At 44.6% G+C, this 17,291-nt stretch overlaps 1 protein-coding gene across 1 annotated transcript in view; it reads right to left on the bottom strand.

Moving 5' to 3' along the window:
• Positions 1-4,140, bottom strand: part of LOC144501539 (putative uncharacterized protein MYH16) — a 273,480-nt gene extending 269,340 nt beyond the window's left edge. The window contains exon 1 of the mRNA XM_078225360.1: positions 4,020-4,140. Coding sequence (XP_078081486.1) covers positions 4,020-4,133 — 114 coding nt within the window. The 5' untranslated portion in view covers positions 4,134-4,140. The remainder of the gene's footprint in view (positions 1-4,019) is intronic.
• Positions 4,141-17,291: the final 13,151 nt, after the last annotated feature.

Genomic DNA, 17,291 nt, shown 5'->3' with positions numbered 1-17,291 from the left:
GAGAGGGTGCAGAATATAGTGTTACAGTCATAGTTAGGGTGCAGAGAAAGATCAACTTCGTGCGAGGTAGGTCCATTCAAAAGTCTGATGGCAGCAGGGAAGAAGCTGTTCTTGCTTCGGTTGGTACGTGACCTCAGACTTTTGTATCTTTTTCCCGATGGAAGAAGATGGAAGAGTGAATGTCCGGGGTCCGTGGGGTCCTTAATTTTGCTGGCTGCATTTCCGAGGTAGCAGGAAGTGCAAACAGTGTCATTGGGTGAGAGGCTGGCTTGAGTGATGGTCTGGGCTTCGTTCAGGACCCTTTGTAGTTTCTTGCGGTCTTGGATAGAGTAGGAGCCATGCCAAGCTGAGATACAACCAGAAAGAATGCTTTCTATGGTGCATCTGTAAAAGTTCTGTATTCTGACCCCTTAAGATAGAGGTTGACATCTTGTTCTTGTTATTATTTTCTTGTCTTGTGCTTTTGATCACCTGGGAAACTTCCTTCATGGGATATGAGCATCACTGGCAGGGACTTGATCTGACATGAATCTGTTCTTCTTCCCTAATTGCTACAATGAATGGTTTGCTTAGTCACTTCAGAGACCAGTTAAGAGTCAACCACATGAGTGTGAGTGTGGAGTCACATATGGGCTAGACTAGGTAAGGTGGTGTAGTGGTAATGTCACTGGATTAGTGATCAGGAGGCCCTGGCTAATGCACTGGCAGCATGGGTTTAAAATCCCACCACAGCAGCGGATGGAATTTGAGTTCAACTGTGAAAAAGTCCGGAATTGAAGCTAGTCTCAGTGATGGTGACCGTGAATCTTTCACAGATTGTAGTAAAAACCCACCCGGCTCACTAATGCGCTCTGGAGAAGGAAATCTGCCATCTTTACCTGGTCTGTCTTAGTGTTGTACTGGCTGGCACGGGGCAGCACGGCGGCACAGTGGTTAGCTCTGCTGCCTCACAGCGCAAGGGACCCAGGTTCAATTCCGGTCTTGGTATCTGTGTGGAGTCTGCGTGGGTTTCCTCTGGGTGCTTCAGTTTCTTCCCACAGTCCAAAAATGTGCAGGTTAGGTGGATTGGCCATGCTAAATTGCCCCTTGGTGTCCCAAGATGTGTAGGTTAGGGGGGTTGGCGGGGTAAATACATCAGGTTACGGGGAGAGGGCAGGGTAAGATGCTCTGTTGGAGAGTCATTGCAGACTCGGGCTGAACAGCCTCCTTCTGCACTGTAGGGATTCTAATTAAAGTATTTGAAACAATTAAATCTCTGTAACAGAGTTAAAAACACACAACCTTCTGACTTTGTGGTGGAGACCTCTACCACCAAGCCATGGTTGGTACCTAAACTGAACCAACGTTGTATCATTGGATCCCACATTGGTTGAGTGTGGTGATACAAAATGAGCGTGATAGAACATGGACTGAGATTTAAATTGCGGCTTCTCCTGCACTTTATGGTGTCAGTCGAGGTGGTAATCAAGCCACAGGTCATGAAGGAATGAGCCTTTGATAAGTGATATTAATAAGGTTATTTAATATAATTTATTAATATAATTTATTATAATTATAATATAATTTAATATAAATAAGGGGGAGCAGATTTAGGACTGAGTTGAGGAGGAGCTTCTTCACGCAAAGGGATGTGAATCTGTGGAATTCCCTGCCCAGTGAAGCAGTTGGGGCTACCTCATTGAATGTTTTTCAGGCAAAGATAGATAGATTTTTGAACAGCAAAGGAATTAAGGGTTATGGTGAGCGGGTGGGTAAGTGGAGCTGAGTCCACGAAAAGATCAGCCATGATCTTATTAAATGGCGGAGCAGGCTCGAGGGGCCAGATGGCCTACTCCTGCTCCTTGTTCTTATGTTCTTATGATATGGAAATTAGAAGGAGTCTGGTTACTGCTCGGGAACAAATGTTCAAATGTGTCAGTATCAGGTGAGGGCAAGATCCAGATCAGTGGATGATGCCTTCCCAGGCTGAAAAGCCTGGACGCCATCTTAGGTTCACACATGAAGAGCCACTTGGGGTCAGACATTGAAGAACTGCTACTGTCCAAAGAAAAGTTTGTTGGTGTGCCCCGGAGAGAAAAGGGGGAGAAAAGAAAGAGGATAGAGGGAGAGAAAGGTTCTGCATTATAAATACAAATCAAGGCTGGTATCTGAACTGACGATTCTCTGGAATGTCTGTCCAAACACTTAATCCTGGCTTATTGGGCCACTTTGCAGAAAATTAGACAGGACTGTGATAGCACGAAGGGCTAAAATACCGTGAGCACTTTGTCTGTACAATGAGTTGTCAAAATTCAGAAAACACCATGTGGTCACTTCAACAACAACTTATTTTTATAAACTGCCTTGACCGCAATAAAACACCCCAAGGTGATTCACAGGAGCATCACAAAACAAAAGAGTGACATTGAACTACATAAAGAGATACTAGGTCAGGTGACCAGGAGCTTGGGCAAAGAGATAGATTTTAAGAAGTGTCTTAAAGGGGAAAGGCGAAACTTACAGATTACTGAGAGCCCTGGATAGAATGGACGTGGGAAAGATATTTCCATTAGTGGGCGAGACTAGGATCCGAGGGCGCAGCCTCAGAATAAAGGAATTGAGATGAGGAGGAATTTCTTCAGCCAGAGGGTAGTGAATCCATGGAATTTATTGCCCCAGAAGACTTTGGAGACCAGGTCATTGAGTTAAGACAGAGATTGATAGGTGCTTGGTTGGTAAGGGGATCGAAGGTTATGGGGAAAAGGCGGGAGAATGGGGTTGAGAAACTTATCAGCTATGATTGAATGGCGGAGCAGACTCGATGGGCCAAACGGCTTAATTCTGCTCCTGTATCTCATGGTCTTATGGAGAAGTGGAGGGGTTTACTTGGGAAAGTGAATTCCAGAGCTCAGAGCTTACGTAGCTGAAGGCATGGCTACCAATGGTGGAGGAATTAAAACAAAGGAGGTGAGAGCAGGCTAAGCACAGATATCTCAGCAGATTGTGGAGCTGGGGGAGATTACAGAGACAGGAAGAGGCATAAGGAGTTTACATATTTTGTCACTTTGAAGACTAGATAGTGTTATGAAGGGGAGATTGATCCCCACCTTGCGAGCTAACACCAAAACCCCCAAAGAGAAGACCCTCCCTTCATAATTTGTTAAAAAATGTGTGAGAAGTAGTAATACCAACTTTTAGTGGTTAAAACAAAATGACTACCTGAGACTCTCTCTGTAAGATCACCAAGTAACACTTTATTTATCTAACTAACAGTGAACAGATTAACTAAACTATTAACAAACCCAATAAAACACATTTCTAACAGAAAGCTGTTTAGATAAATACAATTTCCACTTATTAACAAAAAAATAGAATTTTAGTTACTCTCAAAATACAACCAGGTTTGTCATCTTCCAGAATCTTCTGTCTTCTTTCTTCTTTCTGGAATCTCTGGTTTCCTTTGCTATCTTCACAATTGAGATGAGGCTTTCTTTTAATACATAAATGCAGCTATGAGAGCTAGCCAGTTTCACTCACTCTCTCTCTCTCTGAAAGCTGAACTAAGCTGCCATTCGGCAGGTGGCAGGTGCTCTTCTCCTCCAGTTTGCCACTGTCTCCCGTCTTTTATACCCCCTGATAACAGAGCAGCATCCCCACAATAGGATTGGTTTACAGGTTATCAAAACATCAAATTCAAATCTGATAGGCTGCTGCTATTCAAATGCCTAGTTTAAACTGATTGGGCAAACTTCAAAAACAGCCTGTTGTTTTGACAACACTACTGGCTAGCCTCTCGATACAACATTTCAGTCGGTGTACTCTATATGCACCTGCAATTTCCATTTTTTCAAAAAAATCTCAAAATACAGAAAAAAACTACCTTTTTAACAGACATGTAATTTTATAACTCTTAGCATTTTACACTTTTTAAAATAATTTTGCAAACACTAACTCCACAACAGTAGCAAACAAGGTTGTGTTTTTTCCCCCTGAGTGACACACTTAACAAGCAGAACAAGTTTGACATGCGGTGAACTTACAGCACTTTTCTCCTGAAGCAGCTCAGCATTCTGCTGCTCGAGTTCTCGAATCTGCAAAGCGAGTTTATCCGTTTCAGCAATGGCCAGTTGGAGTTCCTCTTCCTTTGCTCTCATCTCGCTGTTCTGACACAATCCCTGCAGAAGTGGCTTTACCTACAAGAAGTAAAGGTTTGTTCACTCGTGTTACTTTAACAAATGGCTGGAGGCAGATTCCTTTTTAACGAAAGGAGCAGAGCACAAAAGCAAGAGAATGAAAGAAAAAGTCTTTGGAATAAATAATGCCTCATCCTTTCCCCTTCAATTCTGTGCACAATGTGACAGGTTTATGAATGTCTGGGGCAGAATTTATTTCAACATTCTTAATATAAATAGATTAATGGATCTCGGTACTGTTCCCCAGCTTTACTTATGTTACAGTTGGTAAGCGTTAGTCGAACCAGATCGCCACTTATATAAAGATAAATCTCATGTGGACACCCTCCCATCACTTCCCCAACCAACTTGCGCTTAATGAGAAAAGAAAACGACAAAACGCTTTGGGGCAAGAATTCTTCTAGTTGCTAAGGGCCAATGTTCATGTGTTCTTGGAGGTTGTCTCTGCGGATTATTTCTATCGAAACTGTGAACACGCTATAAAAGGATGTGTTTATGGTTTTGTTAGAAATGCTGAACAGAGTGCAACTTAATTGCGTTCGCAGTGTTGTTACCACATCGTGACCAGAAGAATTCTAACCCAACTGGAACAAATCAGCGCGAAAAATGCCAAGTCTAACACTTAACCATACCTTGCTTTGGCTCAGGCAGTTATCTCAGGGAAGAAAATACCTTGGATGGCTGCAGTTACAGATTAGGATTGGCATCCAATTTGATGCTTTACCCCCGCCCCCCCCGCCCCGCCGTTTGACCCCACCGACCCTGGCTGGGGTCAAACCAGTGGGTAATTCTGGAAGTATTACACCGCAGGCAGGATCCCTTTCACTGGGGCTGTCGTTCCCCCCAGGAGTTTTGTAGCTACAACATGGGGAGTGCATTGAAACTACGTTGGAAGACCCAGGTCAAACCAGTGCAACACTTCTATTACCTCACGCAATACTGGTATTTGGAGAACCACATCGTAATGTAAACTTCAGCCACGATTTAGAGAAACGCAGCAATTCCGCCCCCCTGCCTCCACTCAGCAAAGAAACTGTCATCTAGAACTGTCATCTGCAAGTAATCACTGCTTAGTTCCAGACATAACAAGAGAGCAATTGATGGAATGCAAAACCTCCCGCCTGCACAGAATACTTCCCAAGTGCGTTGGTTAAGAGTAAGAAAATAAATGAACCAGTGTAATAGGATATTTCGCATATTGTGCAACTGCTCAACAAGAAGAACTGAAGACAGAATCCTGATGGGGTTTGGAGAGGAGTTTTCGAATGCTATATTGGATCATCCTTTATTGGCTGACTGACTGCCTTCAGCTTACGAGGGAGTGGGGGAGACCCCATCAATGGAGGAAGGGTGGAACCTACAACCATCTCTGAAAGATAAAGTGGACAGGAAGAGTGTAAAAGGTATGGAAACTACTGTATACTGTGCAAAACGCATGGTGAAAAGAGTGAGGGAGAGAGGTAGGATGGAAAAAAAAGAATCAAACAGAAATGATAGGGAGGGTGAGCAAGTATGTGAGAGATAAAAGTGTAGATAAAGAGAGGGTGAAGAAAGGTAAGAGAAAGCAAGATAGAATCATAGAACTTGCAGCAGCAAATTGGGTCATTCAATCCATCATGCACGCATTGCTTGCTCTTAATTGGAAATGTCTGTCCTAATCTAATTTCTGTGCTCTTTTCCTGGTTCTAAATGTAGCCCAGTCCATCACGCAAACCAGCCTCCCATCCACTGACACTGTCTACACTTCCTGCTGCCTCGGAAAAGAAACCAGCATAATCAAGGACCCCACGCACCCCGGAGATTCTCTCTTCCACCTTCTTCCATCGGGAAAAAGATGCACAAGTCTGAGATCACATACCAACTGACTCAAGAACAGCTTCTTCCCTGCTGCCATCAGACTTTTGAATGGACTTACCTTATATTAAGTTGATCTTTCTCTACACCCTAGCTATGACTGTAACACTACATTCTGCACCCTCTCCTTTCCTTCTCCCTTATGTATTCTATGAAAGGTATATTTTGTCTGTATAGCGCACAAGAAATAATACTTTTCACTGTATCCCAATACATGTGACAATAAAAAATCAAATCAAATCAGATGGCTTTTGGACTGCTTTTCCTTTTCAAACATTTAACTAATTCTCATTTAAATTATCTCTTAGTCCTTTGCACAATAGGCTCTTGTGATAATGGATTCTAATAACCTTCTATGTGGGGAGAAATATTCTGACCCCCTCCCTTTTTCGATATCAGTGTGTCCCTGTTGCCAAGTCACTAGCAAGTGGGTCAATCTTTCACGATTGAACTTCCTTGCACAATATTGGAAATCACTGCAAATTCAAGTGTCTAATATTGACCTTCACTGGCTTGCACTTAAGCTGAAATATTTGAAGCATTTTCTTTGTTTTAAAAATATAATTGCTAAATGTTCAAAACTGTATTAACAAGGTTTGAACTGAGTACAACCATGTCTTTTTTCCTGTTTCCATTGTAATGTAATGTGCTGTCGTTAATCCTATCATAGTCATTGGGCCTGATTTTACCATTTTGATTCTAAGTGCTGAACTTGGGAGGGTATCGGATCCAACTTTTAGACCCATTCTCTGGCGCCCCCATATGCACTCTGCCTGAAAAAAAAAGCAGCGATTCTGAATCACACAGTAGAAGCCTGTGGGCGGGGCTTATTGCGCCCGAAACCCTGCTGCTCTGATCAGAGCCTTCAACTGCGCATGCGCAGGAAAAAAATATAAAAATGCTCCCCTGCCACATCGCTCCCGGGCCGGATAATGCCTCCCCTGGCCCCCAAAGACATTGCCCCACCCCCACAACGTAACTGTCCCCTTTATTCCCCCCACCGCCCCTGCTACTCAGACTGATCGTGGCACCCTGCCCCTCTTCTCCCCTACCGATTGCACGCAGAGTGGCAGTGGACCCCCCTTCCTTCCCACCAATTGCATGAGAAGTGGCAGTGGAACCCCTATGCCCCCCCCACCAGAGAGCCATCTGACCCAGCTCCCAACTCCCCCCACCAGAGAGCCATCTGACCTGCCTCTCCCCCTCAACCCGAGAGCCATCTGACCCACCTCCCTCCCCCCCACTAGAGAGCCATCTGACCTGCCTCCCTCCCCCCACCAGAGAGACATCTGACCTGCCTCCCTCCCCCCCACCAGAGAGCCATCTGACCTGCCTCCTTCCCCCCCACCAGATAGCCATCGGACCCACCTCCCCCCCACCAGAGACCCATCTGACCCGCCTCCCTCCCCTCACCAGAGAGCCATCTGACCCGCCTCCCTGCCCCCACCAGAGAGCCATCTGACCCGCCTCCCTCCCCCCCACCAGAGAGCCATCTGACCCACCTCCCTCTCCCCCACCAGAGAACCATCTGACCTGCCTCCCCCGACCCGCCTCCCTTCCCCACCACCAGAGAGCCATCTGACCCGCCCCCCCCCCCCCCCCCCCCCCCCACCACCACCGATCTGAGTCAGAGAGCCAATGGAACCTTGGAACTTACCTCCTCAGAAGCTGGTGCGCCTGAATCGGACCTTTGCGGACCATGTCTGTTCTGCACCGAATCTGGACGGGTGAACGTGGTGGTAAAGGGGGAAGTGTCAGTAAGTTTGGGCATGCAGCCCATTAAGTCAATTTAAATGCATGCAAATGCATTTAAATTGACATCGTGCCCATTTTAGGCGCGGTCCAGATGGTGGCCATTTTCGGCGATTGGTAAATGGGGAACGGGCACGGAGGCTGGCGTGGATCGCGCTACTCACCTCATGCCTGACTTTACCAAGTTTTCGCGCCTGAAAATGGGCGCAAACTTGATGGTAAAATCGGGTCTTTAGAGTCATAGAAGTTTACAGCATGGAAACAGGTCCTTTGGCCCAACTTGTTCATGCCCCCCAGTTTTTACCACTAAGCTAGTCCCAATTGCCCGTATTTGGCCCATATCCCTTGATACCCATCTTACCCATGTAACTGTCTACCACTCATTTCTACAACACTGGACTATGGGAGAAGAGCAGTGGCAGTAACTGAATCACTCTTTAAAAGAGACAGGGTAGAAATGATGGGCCTAATGGCTTTCTCTTGCACCATATGGTTCTATGATTTCATAAGTGGCCAACAACAGCACCTTTGTAGCTCATCAAAGCCAATCAAACAGTTAACATCTCTAGTTTGTGAACAGCCAGTAATATTTCTAGATTGAAAGTAAGAATAAATGTTGTGGACAATGCAAAAATAATAGAAAGGGGGGAATGTGTGAAAAATAAAATGTGCAAATAGAAAGTGGAAATGCTTGAAAAACTCAGAATGTCAGGCAGTACCAATGGGAGCGCAACAGAGATAACGGTTCAGGCCAATGACTTTCATCAGAACTGAGAATAGTTGGAGATATGGCAGGATTTAAGCAAGTGCAGAGGGAGTAAAGAAGGATGATAGGCAAGAGAAGATCTGGGATAGGGTAGGAGAGATTATATGACAAAAGGAGTGAAGGCGCAAAGAAACGGGCAGCATGGCGGCACAGTGGTTAGCACTGCTACCTTACAGCGCCAGGGACCCGGGTTCAATTCCGGCCCCGGGTCCCAGTCTGTGTGGGTTTGCACATTCTCCCTGTGTCTGTGTGGGTTTCCTCTGGGTGCTCCGGTTTCCTCCCACAGTCCAAAGATGTGCGGGTTAGGTTGATTGGCCGTGCTAAATTGCCCCTTAATGTCAGTGGGACAAGCAGGGCAAATATGTGACGTTACGGGAGTAGGGCCTGGGTGGGATTGTGGTTGGTGCAGACTCAGTGGGCTGAATGGCCTACTTCTGCACAATAGGGATTCTATGAAAGAGAGGCAGGGGTATTGGGACATGTAAAGAAGGAAAAGGTGGATTTTAAGAGTTGTAAATGACAACAGCATTACCAGAATCTGTCATCGTAAAAGAATGAGAGCGGTGGTATTTTGCAATTGTTGAAGTCCACGTTGAATTAGGAAGGTTGTAGAGTGGAGACTAAACTGCATTTATTGAAACAGAATATTCCCCTAAGTCCATTACACACACACAAATACTGATGTTGAAGAATAATCAACTCACACCATGAACTCATCTTGTGAATCACGAATTTCCTGGGAATGTGGTAATCATCTCATTTTCAGTCCCACGTAGTATCATAGAATCATAAACTCCCTACAGTGCAGACGGAGACAATTTGGCCCATCGAGTCTGCACTGATGAATCAGTAACTTAGTAAACATGAATTAATCTCAGCTGCAACAGTGGTCAGTAAGCAAGAAAGATTCACAGAGTATTGACAAAATGCAATCAATCATTCAAATCCTCGAACCTCCCTTGGCATGAGGCAAACAAGCTGAATAAGTTCAAGGCAATCCATTAGATAATCTAGAAACACTCCCGAAACCTTCATGGAGTTTCTTCAGCGGAATATAGCACACTGCCATGAACAGCGATGAGATAAATGATCAGTTAATCTATTCATGTGATATTGATTGATGCATAAATATTGGCCAGGACACTAGGGATAACTCCCTTGCTCCTGTTCAAAGGAGTAATCTGGGATCTATTGGCAAGTGCGCCGGAGCTAGCTTCCCTGTTCCTTTTCAAAACTGTGAGCTATGGGGACTTTTGCATCCACCAGAGCAGGCATATGCCTCATCTGAAAGATGGCACCTTCAACAGTGCAGCACTGCCTCGGCACTGCACTAGAGTGTAAAATCTTGATTTTTGTGCTTAAGTCCTAAAGTAGAACTTAAACCCAGAACCTTGTGAATCAAAGGGAAGGATGCCACCCTCTGAGCCACAGCTACCAGTATATCATGTCACACGTGTCAAGGCTATGATTGAAGTCATACATGAGCCAGATTTTGTTGGAGTGGGACATCTTGCAGTGTGCTCTATTAGTTAGACTTCCTCCAGCACCCTTCAGCACAGGAATGTTTTTCCCCTGTGTGTTGCTAAATGTACGAACTGATAAAATCACAATGAGGGCAAGGTGGCCTCTGGGACCTGAGTAAACAATGGGACCAACAGTCCATTTCCTGGCCAATTAGAATTAAGGGGAAAAAGAATAACAATAGAGAATGTGGTCAAATTTGAAGGCTTTGCTTTTAGTTAAAACTAGCAGTAATTGCTTTGAGTGATTTTAACCCAGGGCTATCTGGCACTGCACTCAACTGCTATTGTAAAGTTACAAGTTGGAGCTCCACACTGTGGGGGTGAAAGACACAGCTTATTTTGCTTCGCAATAAACAAATGCACTGTTAGTCAATTAAGATATTGTGTGCTCAAAACAGTCTGCTTTATCAGACTACCTTGCATTACCAGCTTCAGGGAAGCAGTTTAATAATATAGGGCTCCTGAATGTCATCGGAGTAGCAGGATGTGATTAGGAATATGTTATTAGATATTATTATATTACATTATTAATATTAGAAAATGGGGCGGCATGGTGGCACAGTGGTTAGCACTGTTGCCTCACAGTGCCAGGGACCCAGGTTCGATCCCTAGCTTGGGTCCCTGTCTGTGCGGAGTCTGCATGTTCTCACCGTGTCTGCATGGGTTTCCTTCGGGTGCTCCGGTTTCCTCCCACAGTCTGACAGACGTGCTGGTTAGGTGCATTGGCCATGCTAAATTCTCCCTCAGTGTACCCGAACAGACGCCAGAGTGTGGCGACTAGAGGATTTTCACAGTGACTTCATTGCAGTGTTAATGCAAGCCTACTTGTGACACTAATAAATAAACTTAAACTTAAATAAAGGTAGACTGTTACAATCTCTGTAGAAACCAATAACTTTAAAGAAAAAAAGATGGATTTCCAAAGGATCACCTGAAAGAATAACCTGACAATGGCCAAAATGTTCCAGCCATTCCCACAGGTGTGATCTTCTGGTCCTGCCAGTGGTGAGCCCCCACTCCACCCTGCCACAGGTTCCCCAGTGGCAGAGAGCACAAACAACGGGAAAACCCGTTGACAGCGGCGGGACGGGAAGATCCCTCATGCCAGTCAATGTTGCCTTTTCCACCGCAAATCATGATGCAGAGCGTGCGGAACATCCCGCCCAATGTGTCATATTTTAAAACTTTTACCGTAACTGAACAACTAAAAGCAACAAAGTTTAAACATCTCCTCATAGGCTAGTAATGCACTAAATTTCAAAAGATATGCTTCTCCATTAACCAACTAACCCAACTGAAACACTTTGCCCCATTCCCACAGTAGAGATTTAGCCATGAAGATTCAATTTCAAGCTTCCAATAGGCTCTTGGTAAGGAGGGATGAAATGACTCCCCTGTTCTCCTACTCCTCATTTTACCATAACAGAGTTATTTTTTAAGAAAACAGGATGCTCGTTCTGTAAGTGTCCCAAAAGTTGTGTTCAGGTTGTAGAGAATTACTCCGATAGGTTTTCTGTGGTTACGCAAAGAACATGGCAGTTTATTTAAAGTACTGTTGATTTAAAACAAACATGACATCATGCAGACAATCACATACATTCGTCTGGTGCCTGCCCCTTTCCTGGATGGATGGATGCACACACACGCACACCCACGCACACACGCGCGCACACACATGCACACACTCCTGCTTCCAGATCTTTCTTACTTCTCAGTCACTGGACCTGAGATTGTTATTACACCAGCATCTTGCATGCTTCTGATGTTAACCCTTTGCTCTACATCCACATGTATGGGCACACTAAAGTTAAAGTTTATTTATTAGTCACAAGTAGGGCTTACATTAACACTGCAATGAAGTTACTGTGAAATTCCCCTAGTCACCACACTTTGGTACCTGTTTGGGTCAATGCACCTATAGCCAGCACAGTGGATCAATAACCCAGGGGCCTCAACTATTTACCATTTATATAGACGATCTGGAGGAGGGGACTGAGTGTAGGGTAACAAAGTTTGCAGACGACACAAAGATAAGTGGAAAAGTGAATCGTGTGGAGGGCGCAGAAGATCTGCAGAGAGATTTGGACAGGCTGAGTGAGTGGGCGAGGATCTGGCAGATGGAGTATAACGTTGGCAAACGCGAGGTTATTCACTTTTGAAGAAATAATAGCAAATTGGATTATTATCTAAATGGAAAAAAATTACAACATGCTACTGTGCAAAGGGACCTGGGGGTCCTTGTGCATGAGACGCAAAAACCCAGTCTGCAGCTGCAACAGGTGATCAAGAAGGCAAATGGGATGTTGGCCTATATCGCAAGGGGGATAGAATATAAAAGCAGAGATGTCTTGCTGCATCTGTACAGGGCATTGGTGAGGCCGCAGCTGGAATACTGTGTGCAGTATTGGTCCCCTTATTTGCGGAAGGATATAGTGGTCTTGGAGGGAGTGCAGAGAAGGTTCACCAGGTTGATACCAGAGATGAGGGGTGTTGATTATGAGGAGAGACTGAGCAGATTGGGTTTGTATTCATTGGAATTTAGAAGGCTGAGGGGGGATCTTATAGAGGCCTATAAGATAATAAAGGGGCTGGATAGGGTAGAGGTGGAGAGATTCTTTCCACTTAGAAAGGAAACTAGAACTAGAGGGCACAGCCTCAAAATAAAGGGGGGTCAGTTTAGGACAGAGTTGAGGAGGAACTTCTTCTCTCAGAGGGTGGTGAATCTCTGGAATTCTCTGCCCACTGAAGTGGTGGAGGCTACCTCGTTGAATATGTTTAAATCACAGATAGATGGATTCCTGATCGGTAAGGGAATTAGGGGTTATGGGGATCAGGCGGGTAAGTGGAACTGATCCACTTCAGATCAGCCATGATCTTATTGAATGACGGGGCAGGCTCGAGGGGCTAGATGGCCTACTCCTGCTCCCATTTCTTATGTTCTTATGTTCTTAACAATTTGGACATGTGAGTTCAAATCCCACTCCAATTGGAGAAATTTAAATTAAATTAATAATGATCAATGTTAAGTAGGTTGGGGTGCAGCCCCTTTAAGGGAATGGCTCATGTGACCTGAAGTGTGGCGTGAGCTGGCTGGGAACCGCCCTGTGTGGACAGTCAACATTTGGAATGTGGAGCGGGTAGACTGAATAAAGATCTGTGTCCTCTCACGCCTGAGTGTGAAGCAGTTTTTAAGGAGGCGCCTCAGTGTTAAGAGATTTAACAATCAAGAAACTACCTGATTGTAATAAAGACCCATCTGGTTCCCTAATGCCCTTCAAGGGAGGAAATCGACAGTCCTTACCTGGTTTGGCCTAGGTGAAATGTTATATTTCTAATAAAAATCGGGTTAAAGGGACAAGGGGGACAGGTAGGGGGCTGGATTTGGGATCAGGGAGAGATCAGCCATGATCTGATTGAATGGCGGAGCAGGCTCGAAGGGCTGAATTTGCCGACTTCTGCTCCTAATTTTCCTATGTTCCTATGACCTACAGTAATGTGGTTGCCTCTGAAATGGCCTAGCAAGCCCCCCAGTGAAAACAAAAGTCAGTGGTTTAAGAAGACTGCTCACGACAACCCTCCTTCTCACTGGCAGTCAGGGTAATTGATGGGCCTTTGCAGTAATGCTCGCATCTCCAGAACAATTGAAAAAAAAAATGCAATTTGCCTTTTTGGGGGTTCAAAAGGATTTTGAAGTTCAGATTGAAAGCCGGATCTCTCAGTTGATAGGCCAATGCTCCAGAGTGGTGGCCACCAAACTTACTTTTTAAAAGTCTGTTTACAACCAAGGAAGAGTGAAAACATTTCCAAATAATTCTTCAGTGTATCCTAAGTTTACAAGGCACATCCGCAGCTTTTATATTATTTGGCACAGTGGCATAGTGGTTAGCACTGCTGCCTCATAGCTCCTGAGTTCAATTCCTGGCTTGGGTTACTGTCTGTGTGGAGTTTGCATGTTCTCCCTGTGTCTGCGTGGGTTTCCTCCGGGTGCTCCGGTTTCCTCCCACAGTCCAAAGATGTGCGGGTCAGGTTGATTGGCCATGATAAATTGCCCCTTAGTGTCTCAGGATGTGTAGGTTAGAGGGATTATCCGGGTAAATATTTGGGGTGAATGAGGGAGGGCCTGGGTGGGATTGTGGTCAGTGCAGTCTCGATGGCCCGAATGGCCTCCTTCTGCAATGCAGAGTTTCTATGATGATTTGTAGTCCAATGTATGTAAATATTAACCCCCAAATTACCAATTCCGAGTCATGGGGATAATTATTCAATATGGTGCAGACTGATCACGATAGGTAAAGCTGCCACAAGGATGACTATAGGCTGCTCACCTCTTTGAGGGGGAGAGCTGACAGATGGAGATTTAACCTGAGGATCAGGTGAGGGGGCAAGGTTGAGGAGGCGGGACCTTCATGAATAACCTCAGCCGGTACAGGAATTAAACCTGCGCTGTTGGTTTTGCTTTATATCGCTCACCAGCTGTCCAGCAACAGAGCTAAACCTATCCCCCAGTATGACACTTGTTATTAACTACATTCCACCTAACATAAAGTTCTGCTTTGTCTATGCGTATTTATCTGCTTTATTTAACAATAGAATGCCAGGTGGACAGGTTGCCTGGTGAATATTTCCTTATAAATTCCAATGTTGAAGAAAATAATTACTATGTTGGTTAAGAAAGCGCTTCAAATCACACCAACTGATTTCACAATGCCACTTGATATCGCCAGTGCAGGAAGTTATTCAACCTTGAGTCTCACATTGCCTTATCTTTTCCATTCACATCTCAATACTATCAACTGCATCTGCAGGTGCAAGGAATACAAGGAATTTAGTGAGATTCTTTGTGCAGTGACCTCAGTAAGGATCTGGGTTTCTTCCAATCACTGGGCTGCACCGTGGCTCTGTTGGCACATATCAGATTTTGGAATGGAAGGGCATTTTCAAAACGACGGGGTAAGAAAAGAAATGTCACCGCGGCAACTTCAATTGATTCAGGAGAATGAATTACTCCTGTCAAAAAGACTGTTCCCTGCACATCATGCCCTGTTTTCACATTGCATTGTGAGATATGTTGAAGTGAAAGAGTGTGAGATGCTTCCCCATTACTTATATATTTGAAGGGAACACTAACCCTCCACGCAGTACTGAGGATGCGCTGCACTTTTGGAGGTGCCTACTTGTGGATTTGAAGTTAAACTCAGGCCCTGTCGGCCTTCTCAGATAGACATGAAAGATCCTAAAGAGACTAATTTGAAAAAGGGCAGGTGGATTAACCTTGGTGTATTGGCCAATACTTCCTCGTTCAACATCAGAAAAAATATTACCTGGACATTATGACATTGCTGTTTTTGGAAGCTGGAAGGGCACAACCTAGCTGCTGTGTTTCCTACATTCTAACAGTAACTGCACTTCAAATGTATGTCATTGGCTATACAGTGCTTTTGAACATTTGGTGATTGTGAAAGGCGCTATATAAATGAAAGCTTTTCTTTGTCTTACATAAGGAGTAAGCTGATGTAGGGCTTCTGGCTCTTTAACCTGCTGCACCATTCCACAAAATGATGGCGAAGACTTCCACGCTATCCCCATATCTCTTAATATTTGGTATTGGGATGATGGTCATCTTTTTGAAGCAGGTAGGGACCTCATATTGATGTAAAGAGAGGTTCAAAATGTCTGCGAATACCCCCGCCAGTTGGTCTGCGCAGGACCTGTGTACTTGTCAGCGTACCCCATCTGGGCCAGTCGCTTTCTGTGGGTTGACTTTTGAGAAGAATGCTCAGACGTTGTTCACTCAACAACTAAGCCTCTATAGCTTTCTCGGGTAAAGAATTCCAAAGATTTATAACCCTTTAAATGAAGAAATTTCTCCTCAACTCTGACCTAATTGGCCCATTACTTACTTGTAAACTGTGTGCCCATGTTCTAGATTTCCCCTTACACCGAAAGCATTTTCTTAGCATCCACCTTGTTAAATGTTTTAAGATTTCTCAGTGAGTCCAGCCAGGTTTTTAAAGAGTCATGGTTCTCAGCCCCTCAGAGGTCTTGCGAAACAGAGTCTGCATGACAGAACCTGTTAAATGGTGAGTTGCAAAAGTCCTCCTAATGCCCTCTATGTCAAGAAGGATTCAGGGCCACAATTTTGCTGTGGGCCATAGTTTGGACAAGCCTACTTTAAAGTACCAGTAACAAAAACTGCAAGGCATTAAAACCACTTAACCTTGTGTAAATAAACATTGGAAAATGATGGCAGAGACCAGAAAGCCTGAGCTATCAATCAACAAATGTTTTCTCCAGGGCATAGCTGTTTCAACAAGGGTAATGGATGTCTTGGCTCTTGGCAATCCTACATAATAAACTTCAATAATACTGCATGATAGAAGGCATTGAGTGGTAGGCAAGTTGACTCTGATTGGTTGAGATCACAGAATCCCTACAGTGCAGAGAGAGGCCGTTGGCCCATTGAGCCTGCATCAACAACAGTCCCACCCAGGCCCTATCCCCATAACCCCATGTATTTACCCTGCTAATCCCCCTGACACTAAGGGTCAATTTACCAAGGCCAATCAACCTAATTTGCACATCTTTGGAGTCTGAGAGGAAACTGGAGCAGCTGAAGGAAAACAACGCAGACACAGGGAGAACATTCGAACTCCACACAGACAGTCAACCATGGCTGGAATCAAACCCGGGTCCCTGGCGCTGTGAGGCAGCAGTGCTAACCACTGTGCTACTGTGCTGCCTAAGTAATAAGTTACTTTTTGACTACAACTACATACACACTGCTGGACTTCTCATGTTAAAAGTGGATGAGATTCAAAAAAAGTGTGCTTTTGGAATGTTTTTTGTTTTCAGAAATGTTGAATATCTGCAGCATGTACGTGAAGGAGATATGTTATGTTTCAAACGGGGATCCTATTGTCAAACATTGAGTACAGACAGGAAAATCCCTTATAGGAATGATGGGAATAGAAAGGAGAAAAGATAAAGGTTGTACAAGCCAATAGCTCTGAAAAACAGAAGCAAATAATTGCTTTAGCAGTCTTCTAAAATATGTACAGGGACAGAGGGATCGAGAGTTCATATGCATAAATCTGTGAAACTGATGTGGTGTTTTAAGAGAGCAGTTAGCAAAGCATGTGGGATCTTGGACTTCGTAAATAGAGACATTGGGCTACGTTTTAGGTGTGTTTGAGGCACGGTTGGTGGGATGGGGGACACATGTGA

The sequence above is a fragment of the Mustelus asterias genome, chromosome 12 (genome assembly GCF_964213995.1).
Source record: "Mustelus asterias chromosome 12, sMusAst1.hap1.1, whole genome shotgun sequence".
NCBI classification, from domain to species: Eukaryota; Metazoa; Chordata; class Chondrichthyes; order Carcharhiniformes; family Triakidae; genus Mustelus; species Mustelus asterias.
The sequence above is the reverse complement of the archived record's forward strand: the minus strand, read 5'-3'. Positions and strand labels throughout refer to the sequence as shown.